General features: G+C 41.9%; 1 protein-coding gene across 3 annotated transcripts in view; it reads left to right on the plus strand.

Annotated features, from left to right (window-relative positions):
* ikzf4 (IKAROS family zinc finger 4) overlaps positions 1 to 12,601 on the plus strand; it is a 115,060-nt gene that overhangs the window by 83,349 nt on the left and 19,110 nt on the right. For all 3 annotated transcript variants that reach the window (XM_078431236.1, XM_078431234.1, XM_078431235.1), the window contains one exon: positions 757 to 924. In XM_078431236.1, the coding sequence (XP_078287362.1) occupies positions 757 to 924 (168 nt within the window). The remainder of the gene's footprint in view (positions 1 to 756; positions 925 to 12,601) is intronic.

The raw sequence follows: 12,601 nt of genomic DNA on the forward strand, positions 1-12,601 counted from the left end.
CAGCATATTGTATCTGAGGAGGGCCAGGTTGTACCTGACAGTCTGACCAACTATTCAACTGGACATTAACATCATGTTGATGTGTTTGGTTTCTCTGGAAGTTATTTTCATTCACTAGTTTAGCTGGCAGAATTCTTGCCTCTGAAGGTTCTCTATCCTATCGAAACCTCACCCAACGCTTGAGTACAAAGTCTGGAATGCAGCACCAAACAGGTGCTACAATGTCAGATATGCCGCTCTTTGGATGAGTCTTCCTGCATTACACTTCAGCATCACACTTGCACATTTTTAAGTGTTGCAGGTGGGTGTTGAATCCATGGGCACTATTTAAAAACCAGGAAATTTAACAAGCGTACCTAGCTGCAATGAAAATCGTCAACTGCTTGCTCATTTCATCTGTATGTGAGATTCGTACTGTGCATAAAATGGCTGCTGCATTTAAACAAGCGTCTGTGGTCCATAGAAATTCATTGGAGTGCCCCGAGATGTGATGATGTCTTATGCACACAAATTATTTCTGTAGTTTACTATTGCCACTTGGTCAATTTGTCACGTTCCAAAACGTCTTTTACATTTCAAAGTATGTACCAGCTCTACATAACTTTGAATTCCATGAAAATGAAAAATCCTTTGCTTTCCAGCATTGTCATCCTTCACTTCATTGAACGCAAACATTTTCTGTTGTACAGCTGGTAATATTTTAAACCTATTTTTCTGCTTCACTCTTTGACCCTTCTACCTATCTTTCTTCCTCAGGTGAACGCCCCTTCCATTGTAACCAGTGTGGTGCCTCATTCACACAGAAAGGAAACCTCCTGCGGCACATCAAATTACACTCTGGGGAGAAGCCTTTCAAATGCCCTTTCTGTAATTATGCCTGTCGGAGAAGGGATGCACTCAGTGGACACCTCCGAACACATGCAGGTTAGTGGGTGGAATCCTGTTCAGAGAAGGGCAACAAGTGAACTTAATGTTGAATTCTTTGTACAGCAGCTGTTTCAAAGATTAAACGGGAAGTTGAGTTAATGCACTCCAAAAACAATGAAATTATGTTTAGGGGAATGGCGAGGTGCAGGAATTCAACATATTGCAGCTCTTAATTTCTATTCTTTTCCCATAGTGCACCACAAAGATTTTGTTCTTTTTAAAAAATCAATTTGTATATAGGACGTGATTCAGTTTTGTAAAATTTTGAAGAAAATGTAGGTTGTGCTGTTAATTGGAGTATGCCCGTTTTAGTCTCAAATAGGCAAGAACATGAGAACATAAGGTTTAAGAGCCGGATGTTCCACTTGGCCTTTCGACTCTGTCATTTATCAAGGTCGCGGCTACTTTTCCACCACAGCTCAACTTTCCTATCCTGGCCACCAGATTCCTTAGCTATGCAAATATCTGTCAAACTTGATTTTAAATTATCTCAATCTCTGTGGTAGGGAATTCTATAAATTCACCAACCACCTCTGAATGCAGATTTCACCCCATCTCAGTTCGAAATGAGCTACCCCTTATTCCTAGACCCCCATTCCCTCAGGTTCTAGCTTCCTCAGCCGACGTAATCTTCCTCCTTGAACCTGCCCTAGTAAGAATTTTGTAAGTTCCCGTGAGATCATATCTCATTCCTCGAAACGCTGCAGAATACTGGCCGAGTGAAGTCAATCTTTTAAATTATAAACCCAACGTGGTAGGAATCCATCTTCTAGACCTTAATTGCGCTTCTTCTTTGACAAGTAAATATCTTTTTAGTGTAGGAAAATGTACACTGTATCTCACATGTTGTCTCGCGAAGGCCCTGTATGGTTGCGGTGTGACATATATACTTCTGTATTTAAATTCTCTTGTAAAATTGGCACTATTTGCCTTCCTAATTGCTTGTTGCATCTGCGTGTTTACTTTCCTTGAATTGTAGACAGCAATGTTTCTTAATCTGCCACCATTTTTTAAAAATCTGCTCTTTTGTTTTATGTACCAAAGTTAAAGATCTTGTATTATGTTCTATCAGTCTGAAGAAGGGTCTCGACCCGAAACGTCACCCATTCCTTCTCTCCCGAGATGCTGCCCGACCTGCTGAGTTATTCCAGCATTTTGTGAATAAATCGATTTGTACCAGCATCTGCAGTTATTTTCTTATACTATTATGTTCTATCTGCTGTATTCTCATCCATTAACATATGTTGGTTATATCCCCTTGAAGCCTCTTTACATTGTTATCTCTAATTTCTAAACATAAGGTGATGTTTGAGGCTCCTGTAGATATGGACAATAGGTGCAGGAGTAGGCCCTTCGAGCCAGCACCACCATTTAATGTGATCATGGCTGATCATTCTCAATCAGTACCCCGTTCCTGCCTCCTCCCCATACCCCCTGACTCCGCTATCCTTAAGAGCTCTATCTAGCTCTCTCTTGAATGCATTCAGAGAATTGGCCTCCACTGCCTTCTGAGGCAGTGAATTCCACAGATTTACAACTCTCTGACTGAAAAAGTTTTTCCTCATCTCCATTCTAAATGGCCTACCCCTTATTCTTAAACTGTGGCCCCTGGTTCTGGACTCCCCCAACATTGGGAACATGTTTCCTGCCTCTAACGTGTCCAACCCTTTAATAATCTTATATGTTTCGATAAGATCCCCTCTCATCCTTCTAAATTCCAGTGTATACAAGCCAAGCTGCTCCAGTCTTTCAACATATGACATTACCTGGGCAAGATGTATATTAATGTTTAAATTTGAAGCTCGGACTTGCCAACCTGTTTTTGTCGATGCTCAAGCAACAATTGTCAACTGCAAACATTTAAGTTTGAAAATGAGGGGGAGAGAAATTGGTTATCTAATCTTGCAGGGAACATGATTGAATAATAAGTAATTCTTACAGTATAGAAGATGAGGTGCATTGGTGTGTAGTTATTAGTAAACTTAGAACTTGGTTTGAACATAATGCCCAATCCTTCACATAGAATAGTGGATAAGTGGAATAAATGTGGCAAAGGCACTTCACAGCTCATTGATATACTTGTAAAAGAGCTTCATTAAATATCCAAATAAAAGCCAGACTGAAGAATGACAAGGAGACAATAATGACAAGAATGACAAGAATGACAAGAATGACAAGCAGACAAACCTGGAAAATTAATAATGAAAAAATAATTGATAATTCTTGTGTTACAAAGGACATGAAAACATGCACAATTAACTGAAGAAGGCTCTCGACCCGAAACGTCACCCATTCCTTCTCTCCAGAGATGCTGCCTGTCCCGCTGAGTTACTCCAGTATTTTGTGTCTACCTTCAATTTAAACCAGCATCTGCAGTTCTTTCTTACACACAATTAATATAACCAGCTACAATTAAGAGTGCAAATTGTAATGTTGGGTTGATGTCTGAGAGGTTTGCAGGTTTGCTGTTAACTCCCTGGGAGATATTTGTCACCTATTTTTCTCTGGTTTTCCATTTCCACATGAATTACTGAAATTGAGTAGAATTGCTGAAGAATACACAGTCTGAAGAAGGGTCTCGACCCGAAACGTCACCCATTCCTTCTCTCCTGAGATGCTGCCTGACCTGCTGAGTTACTTCAGCATTTTGTGAATAAATACATATTAACTGGTCTGTTGAAAGAAAGCTTGGTAGTGAAGTAGATTTCCATCCCAATTTTTTGCATCAACTGCATACACTCAGTTTTAGATCTCCATATTTTTTAAGGGAGGAGATTAAATTAAGAATGTTTTCGCGTTGGAATTTTTTTACAAGGTTCCATTACGTAAATATGCCCTTGGGTAGCAGCTCAACTGATTTGTGCCAGTTGGTTGTGATATGCAGTTCTGAAATGGAGATATCTGTGGTATTTTCGTTCTTGCCAGTTGATCAGGTGCCACTTTTTTTCTGTAAACAACAGACTGAGAAGAAAAAAATCCCCTACATTTAAAATCCCCTAAATTATTGTGTTTTACCTTATACAGCCATGCTAGGTGGTAATTCACAAGATAAAATCAGCTGGGTTACAAATACAAGATTTATTTTAAAGTGCTCTTTAACCTTTAATGCAAGGGCTGCCACTGTTGAATACCGTTTATGCATTGGGGTGGGTGGTGGTGATAAATGGCGGATTTACTGCGTGATGGAAACCTGTATATTTTATTGTGGCTGAACACACCCATAGTGAGATGTTTTCTTTCAATTGAATGCTCTGGAGCCTCTTCTACCTCTCGAATGGGGAAATTCCCGGCTTAACATTAAAACTGAACTTGGGGTGATTACATTGTGTCTTTCATAGCTTCGGGACATCCTGAAGCACTTCATAGTTGGTTCACTACCTGCGGTAGATGATCATTTGACGCTTGTGGAAATGATCGGTGAATCCTGCAAGCCATTGTTTAGAATACTTCATTATGTGTTTTAGTTAATAAATTAGTTGGCATACAATTACTCAATGTAGCTTGTTTCTTTTGTGGGTTTGTATTGCTGATCAACCCGAGCTCCTTTAACATAAATCTACATGAATTTGTGTAATGCCATCTTGTGAATGGCAAAAGTGAATGCAATACATTTGTGATTATTTGGAATTTATTGATGGAAAGTTGTTTATTCAGGTCATTTGTTTGACCCGCTAGCTTGTATTGGAATTGTCTTTTCCCAGTGAAATTAATTGGGGAACAAGACTTCTGCCTGTGGTCTTCAAAGCTGTTTTATCATGGTTAATAGATCTTACCCAAGCCATAATGGACCTTGCTTGCTGTTCGCTTCCACACTTATTCATCCCATCATCCAATGCCATTTTTGCAACTTCCAGCATTGTGGCAATACCAAAAACGTTTTCTACCCCCTCTGAATTTGAGGGGACCAGCTGGCCAACTTTTCAATCACTCCCAATATTCACTGCATTTCCTACAGCATCTTCTGTGCAATTGCAGGAGGTCATTTTTCAAGCAAAAGAGAAAACAATTCAAACTAACCAATCTTATTAACCACTACTATGGTCTAATGGTGTGATTAAAATGTGCATTATGTTTAAACTTAATGCGCAAACCAGATAAAATCAGTGCAATTGAATGCATGAGATTAAATGTTACCATCGAGACAGAGGATTGAGTTGAAGTATTCTAGGCACTACCTTTCATTGTTTGATATTCGAAACAATTATTTTGGGATTAAAAAGCAAAGAACTTGCTTTGGCGCAGCGGTAGAGTTGCTGCCTTACAGCGAATGCAGCGCCGGAGACTCAGGTTCGATCCTGACTACGGGTGCCGTCTGTACGGAGTTTGTACGTTCTCCCCGTGACCCGCGTGGGTTTTCTCCGAGATCTTCGGTTTCCTCCCACACTCCAAAGACGTACAGGTATGTAGGTTAATTGGCTGGGCAAATGTTTTAAAAAAATTGTCCCTAGTGTGTGGGATAGTGTTAATGTGCGGGGATCGCTGGGCGGCGCGGACCAGGTGGGCCGAATGGCCTGTTTCCACGCTGTATCTCTAAATCTCTAAAATCTCTAAAACTTCATTCTCAATTGAGCGTGCTGTTATCACTTTGTTGTTCATCACTTTATGGTGAAAGTTTACTGTAAATATATGGTACTTTCTGCCATTTGTGCACCATGCCACGTGTCACGTACCTGTCTGTAAGCCAGTGAGTGTCATATGAGTGCCATCATTTTCAGAAGATGCTGAAGATTCAGACAGACTGCTCACCTTGAAGGATAGTTCTTTGCATGCAACCACAAGTTTGTAAGTTATTTTGCCTGGTGCTATGATTCTTTCTATCTTTGCAAATTCTTTACAACTATTCCTATTCTATCTTCTACCTGGGGTTTTTAATCAGCATTGTCCACTTCGAATTGGTCATTTTGTCGCTTTTGTAAATTTATGGTTTAAGGTTAAAAATTTGAATTTAAATTAAGTTTAATTTATTCCCATTTTTAAAAATAAATCTTCGGTTTCATCTTCTAGACAATAGACAATAGGTGCAGGAGTAGGCCATTCGGCCCTTTGAGCCAGCACCACCATTCAATGTGATCAAGGCTGATCATTCTCAATCAGTACCCCGTTCCTGCCTTCTCCCCATACCCCTTGACTCTGCTATCGTTAAGGGCTCTATCTAGCTCTCTCTTGAATGCATTCAGAGAATGGCCTCCACTGCCTTCTGAGGCAGAGAATTCCACAGATTTACAACTCTTTGACTGAAAAAATGTTTCCTCATCTCCGTTCTAAATGACCTACCCCTTATTCTTAAACTGTGGCCCCTGGTTCGGGACTCCCCCAACATTGGGAACATGTTTCCTGCCTCTAACGTGTCCAACCCCTTAATAATCTTATATGTTTCGATAAGATCCCCTCTCATCCTTCTAAATTCCAGTGTATACAAGCCTAGTCGCTCCAGTCTTTCAACATATGACAGTCCCGCCATTCCGGGAATTCACCTAGTAAACCTACGCTGCACGCCCTCAATAGCAAGAATATCCTTCCTCAAATTTGGAGACCAAAACTGTACACAGCATTCCAGGTGCGGTCTCACTAGGGCCCTGTACAACTGTGGAAGGACCTCTTTGCTCCTATATGTTATGTTATGAAGGCCAACATTCCATTGGCTTTCTTTACTGCCTGCTGTATCTGCATGCTTCCATTCAGTGACTGATGCACTAGGACACCCAGATCTCGTTGTACGTCCCCTTTTCCTAACTTGACACCATTCAGATAATAATCTGCCTTCCTATTCTTACCACCAAAGTGGATAACCTCACACTTATCCACATTAAACTGCATCTGCCATGCATCTGCCCACTCACACAACCTGTCCAAGTCACCTTGCAACATCATAGCATCTTCCTCACAGTTCATACTGCCACCCAGCTTTGTATCATCTGCAAATTTGCTAATGGTACTTTTAATCCCTTCATCCAAGTTATTAATGTATATTATAAATAGCTGCGGTCCCAGCACCGAGCCTTGCGGTACCCCACTGGTCACTGCCTGCCATTCTGAAAGGGACCCATTTATCCCCACTCTTTGCTTTCTGTCTGCCAACCAATTTTCTAACCATGTCAGTACCCTACCCCCAATACCATGTGCTCTAATGTTGCCCACTAATCTCCTATGTGGGACCTTGTCGAAGGCTTTCTGAAAGTCGAGGTACACTACATCCACCGGCTCTCCCCGTCAATTTTCCTAGTTACATCCTCAAAAAATTCCAGAAGATTAGTGAAGCATGATTTCCCCTTCGTAAATCCATGCTGACTAGGAACGACCCTGTTATTGCTATCCAAATGCTCCGTAATTTCGCATTTTATAATTGACTCCAGCATCTTCCCCACCACTGATGTCAGACTAACTGGTCTATAATTTCCCGTTTTCTCTCTCCCTCTTTTCTTAAAAAGTGAAATAATATTAGCTACGTAATATAATCCACAGGAACTGATCCTGAATCTATAGAACATTGGAAAATGATCACCAATGCGTCCACGATTTCTAGAGCCATCTCCTCAAGTACCCTGGGATGCACACCGGGGATTTATCAGCTTTCAGTCCCATCAGTCTACCCAACACCATTTCCTGCCTAATGTGAATTTCCTTCAGTTCCTCCGTCACCCTAGGATCTCTGGCCACTAGAACATCTGGGAGATTGTTTGTATCTTCCTTAGTGAAGACAGATCCAAAGTACCAGTTCAACTTGTCTGCCATTTACTTGTTCCCCATAATAATTCCCCTGCTTCTGTCTTCAAGGGACCCACATTTGCCTTGACTATTTTTTTCCTCTTCACATACCTAAAAAAGCTTTTACTATCCTCCTTTATATTATTGGCTAGCTTACCCTCGTACCTCATCTTTTCTCCCCGTATTGCCTTTTTAGTTATCTCCTGTTGCTCTTTAAAAGAGTCCCAATCCTCTGGCTTCCCACTCTTCTTGGCTATGTTATACTTCTCTTTTATTTTTATGCTGTCCTTGACTTCCCTTGTCAGCCTCTTACTCCCCTTAGAATCTTTCCTCCTCTTTGGGATAAATTGATCCTGCAACTTCTGCATTATTCCCAGGAATACCTGCCATTGCTGTTCCACCGTCTTCCCTGCTAGGGCCTCCTTCCAGTCAAATCTGGCCAGCTCCTGCTTCATGCCTCTGTAATCCCTTTTGCTATACTGTAATACTGACACTTCCGATTTTCCCTTCTCCCTCTCAATTTGGAGATTAAAACTTATCATATTGTGGTCACTGCCTCCTAATGGCTCTTTTACCTTGAGTTCCCTTATCAGATCAGGTTCATTATACCACACTAAATCCAGAATTGCCTTCTCCCTGGTAGGCTCCAGTACAAGTTGTTCTAAGAATCCATCTCGGAGGCACTCCACAAACTCTCTTTCCTGGGGTCCACCACCAACCTGATTTTCCCAGTCTACCTGCATGTTGAAATCTCACATAACCACCGTAGCATTACATTTGCGACATGCCAATTTTAGCTCTTGATTCAACTGGCACCCTATGTCGAGGCTACTGTTTGGGGGCCTGTAGATAACTCCCATTAGGGTCTTTTTACCCTTACAATTCCTCATTTCTATCCATATTGATTCTACATCTCCTGATTCTATGTCACCCCTTGCAAGGGAGTGAATATTGGCGCTCTTTTTTAAACGGACTTTTACCTGCAATTCACACTTACTTACTTTCAGCCAACGGTCGTCCTTGCTGCTACTGCTGCTCTCCCGACCTTTACTGAATGACTGCTAGCGTCCCTTTGGCGCTCTTTTTAAACTGACTTTTACCAGCAATTCACACTTACTTTCAGCCAACGGTCGTCCTTGCTGCTCCTGCTGCTCTCCCGACCTTTACTTCTAGTTTTTGTCCCCTTATTTTCCCGTGAATGCTGATTCACGCTGGTGTAAATGCATGTGACTTCACATCCTCTTTCTTGTCCAAGTGGCTGTGTTTATATGTGAGATTATTCACTAGGTTTTAGCAAAGTAATTGAGTGCAGTAGCATGACAGCTGAGCCTGATTCTGCTCTCAGCAGACGTTAACATGTAATTTATTAGCCCTGTGTGAATTACCAAATAGAAATCAGTGCCCCTGTTGTATTTCCTCCTTTTTCGCTAGAGACAGGCCATTTGGGCTCCCACTGCTATAATAACAATTTTTAACAAATCTGTGAAATCACATTTCCTCAGGAATTTGGTATAGAGGGGATTGAGCTTTATTAAACGATAGAGTTGTATTCAAGTAGCAAATCCGTTTATAATCTGTATAAATTGCAAAAAAAATTGAAGACTGCAGCTCGTTTCTTCAGTGTTGTTCTATCCTAATTTAAATTTCTGCATTACAAGAGTTTTCTTTTTCTTTTCTTTTTCCCTCTCTCTAATTGTTGTTGGTCAAGTCTTTTTTTCAGTGAAAGCCTTTAAGGACGAATTTGTACCACATGCATCTTTTAAATGAACAGGTTGTGCAGATCTCTGGAATGTTCAACCTCAGAACTTTGAATGCCAAGTCAATTAATGTATATTCCAAGGTTTAGAGAGATTTTGGATTGCAGGGCAATCTAGGCTTATTGGAATTTGGTAATCAAGTAGAGTAGATCGTATTGAGTGGCAGAACAGGTTTGAGGGAGTGTATGACAAACTCCTTTTTTTTCTTGCATAAATTCATTACCCTGCTTCATCCCTTTGTGCAACAAATTATCAATGTGTTGTGTTCCTATTGCACATTGCAATGTAGATTAGTTGGGCTTTTCTTTAAAGAGATGTTAAACTATTTCACATTGGGTATGGGAAGTGCTTGGCTTGGCCACACAAAGCCCCTTTCCAGAGTAGAGGCATAGAACAAGAGGTTTTGGCCAACTACTATATAGCATGGTCAATCGCACCCTTTGGACAGGGATGCCTATGAAAAATCCAGTTATTTGGCGTCTTGAGATTAGTTGGGTAAGTGGCCTGTAATTAGATTATAATAGTAAATTAGTTTATGATCCTCACCAGACAGGACCATAAACGAGGCAGAATAATTTCCAGTGCCTGCTCTAAAGCTATTAATAGACATCCCACTTTGTTGACATTTATTTCAGTAAGGCAATGCTCTGACCTGGTCTGAACTGGCCGACTCCTGTCATTTGATCTGCTCATCCTTCTGTCCTTTGAAAGTTAAATTCATATGCAAATTCCAATGGCATAGGCAGTCTCTAATACAATCCTCTATTGATACTGAAATTTCCGATAAATTATCTTCCTCTCTTGTGTATCGTTCACAGGCTATTAAAAACATGATTCTTATCAGCATTTCCAGTCATCTCCAAAGTATTTTAGTCTACTAGTGGCTATCCTGCGGCATTTTTCGCAATGCATTAGATATCATTGTATGATGGAAAATAACATGCCAAAGATGGTTGGTATGTGAAAATGTATCCTGTTTTATTTGAAATTTTGGGATAAAATTACACAACGTGGTTATTTGTGTGGAAACCAAATCAGTTTCGTTGATTACCATTGGAAGTTCATTTACCATACTCTTTCTTTTGAGCGATCAGAATATTGAGGCATTAGGATATTCAGGATATTAAGATAGTTAAGGCAGGTGATGCTGGCCACTGGAACGAATTGTATGTGGTAGATGTTAGATTTGGAGCTGGCATTGTTGATTGGTAGTTGAGAGTTTTTTTGAAGAGTGGTTAGTGGGTTGTGGGAGCATTTCTGATGATGCTGTTAAACCAGGAAAGGAATTGTAGCAGGCGGAGGCACACTGTGTGAAGTTGTGGGTGTCTGAAGATGCAGAATCGGGGAAACTGGTCTGTTAAAAGTGCCAAAGATGAGTTGAGATATGGCAGTTTTAGGACGAACCATTGTGATGAGGGTAAAGGGCTGTAGGATGCAGATGCTGGGGCAGAGAGGGAAGTGGGCTTTTGTTCCTGGGATGTGGAAGCTCTGAGATGGCAGTGCCAGGGGGGTGAGTGGGACCATTGGTGGCACGTGATTGACAAAAGTGTAGTAATGGGTGGTTTCTTAGGTCAGCAAAGATTAGACAAGAATGCATTGTTACACGTGGATGGAAGAGATGGGTGAAGGTGACCTTTCTTGGAACTAAAAGACAAAGGTGGAGAGATGTGGCCTTGATAAGGGGAAAAGGGATTTAAGTTTCTCGATAAGTGACAGATGGGAACCTTGAGAATGTTTTCTGAACATGTTGCACACATTGGTGGTGGGAAGGTTGTGTTCCTAACTGCACTAAATTCACCTGAATTTACTGTATAGTTGCTTTCCCCAAGCCTACAAAGACCACCTGCAGCACTACAAAGATGCCCTCTCCCGCGCCCACTCCGCCTACTACTCTCAAATAATTCACTCTGGCTCCGGAAACCCAAAAGCACTCTTCTCTACAATAAACAAACTCCTCAGCCCCCTGGACACTATCTCCCAGTCATTCACAGTCGACAAATGCACCTCTTTCCTTTCATTCTTCCAAAGCAAAATAGACAACATCTACAGCACCTTAACCACCAACGCACCTGCTCCCCCTCAAACCACCTGCTCCCCCTTATCCTGTCAACCCCTGTCTCAGTTCTCCCCAGTCTCCACCACCGACCTCTCTGACCTCTTCACAGGAATGAAAACTGCCACCTGCTCTCTGGACCCCATCCCCTCCAGCTTTGTCAAGGCCAGCCTTCCTACTCTCTCTCCACTTATCACTGCAACAATAAACTCCTCCCTGTCCACTGGCATCGTCCCGCCATCCCTCAAAATCGCTGCTGTCACCCCTATTCTGAAAAAACCTGGACTCAACCCTGACACCCCAAACAACTTCAGGCCAATCTCCAACCTACCCTTTCTGTCCAAAGTTTTGGAACGCACTGTAGCTTCTCAACTCAAACATCACCTCTCTACCAATAACCTGTATGAAACATTCCAATCCGGATTCCGCTCCAACCACAGTACTGAAACTGCACTCCTCAAAATCACCAACGACCTTCTCCTCTCCTCTGACGCTGGCAACCTCAACATTCTCATCCTACTCGACCTCAGCGCCGCCTTTGACACCATAAATCACTCCATCCTCCTTACCCGACTTGAAACCACCTTTAACATCACCGGCACAGCCCTATCCTGGATCAAATCATACCTCTCCGACAGGCACCAGTTCATCTCCATTAATAACTGCAAATCCCCCACCGCTCCCCTCCCGCAAGGTGTCCCCCAAGGTTCAGTTCTTGGCCCCCTCCTCTTCATCCTGTACCTGTTCCCCCTTGGTCAATTAATCTGCCGTCATGGTCTCAAGTTCCACTGCTATGCCGATGATATCCAGCTCCTCATCTCCACCAAGTCAATCTCCACCACTACGCACTCTACCCTGACAAACTGCATCACTGAAATAAAATCTTGCCTTCAATTCAATTTTCTCAAACTCAACTGCGACAAATCTGAAATCATCATCATTGGACCAAAAACCCTCACCAAATCCACCCACAACTTCACCCTCAATATTGATGGTTTCCCAGTATCCACCTCCCCTCACATCCGGAATCTTGGAATCATCCTTGATCAAACCCTCTCCTTCGACAAACACATCAAACACAACACCAAGACAGCCTTCTTCCACCTCAAAAACACCGCCCGTCTCCGTCCATCCCTCTTCTCCACAGCTGCTGAAACCC

Source organism: Rhinoraja longicauda, chromosome 42 (assembly GCF_053455715.1).
Source record: "Rhinoraja longicauda isolate Sanriku21f chromosome 42, sRhiLon1.1, whole genome shotgun sequence".
NCBI classification, from domain to species: Eukaryota; Metazoa; Chordata; class Chondrichthyes; order Rajiformes; family Arhynchobatidae; genus Rhinoraja; species Rhinoraja longicauda.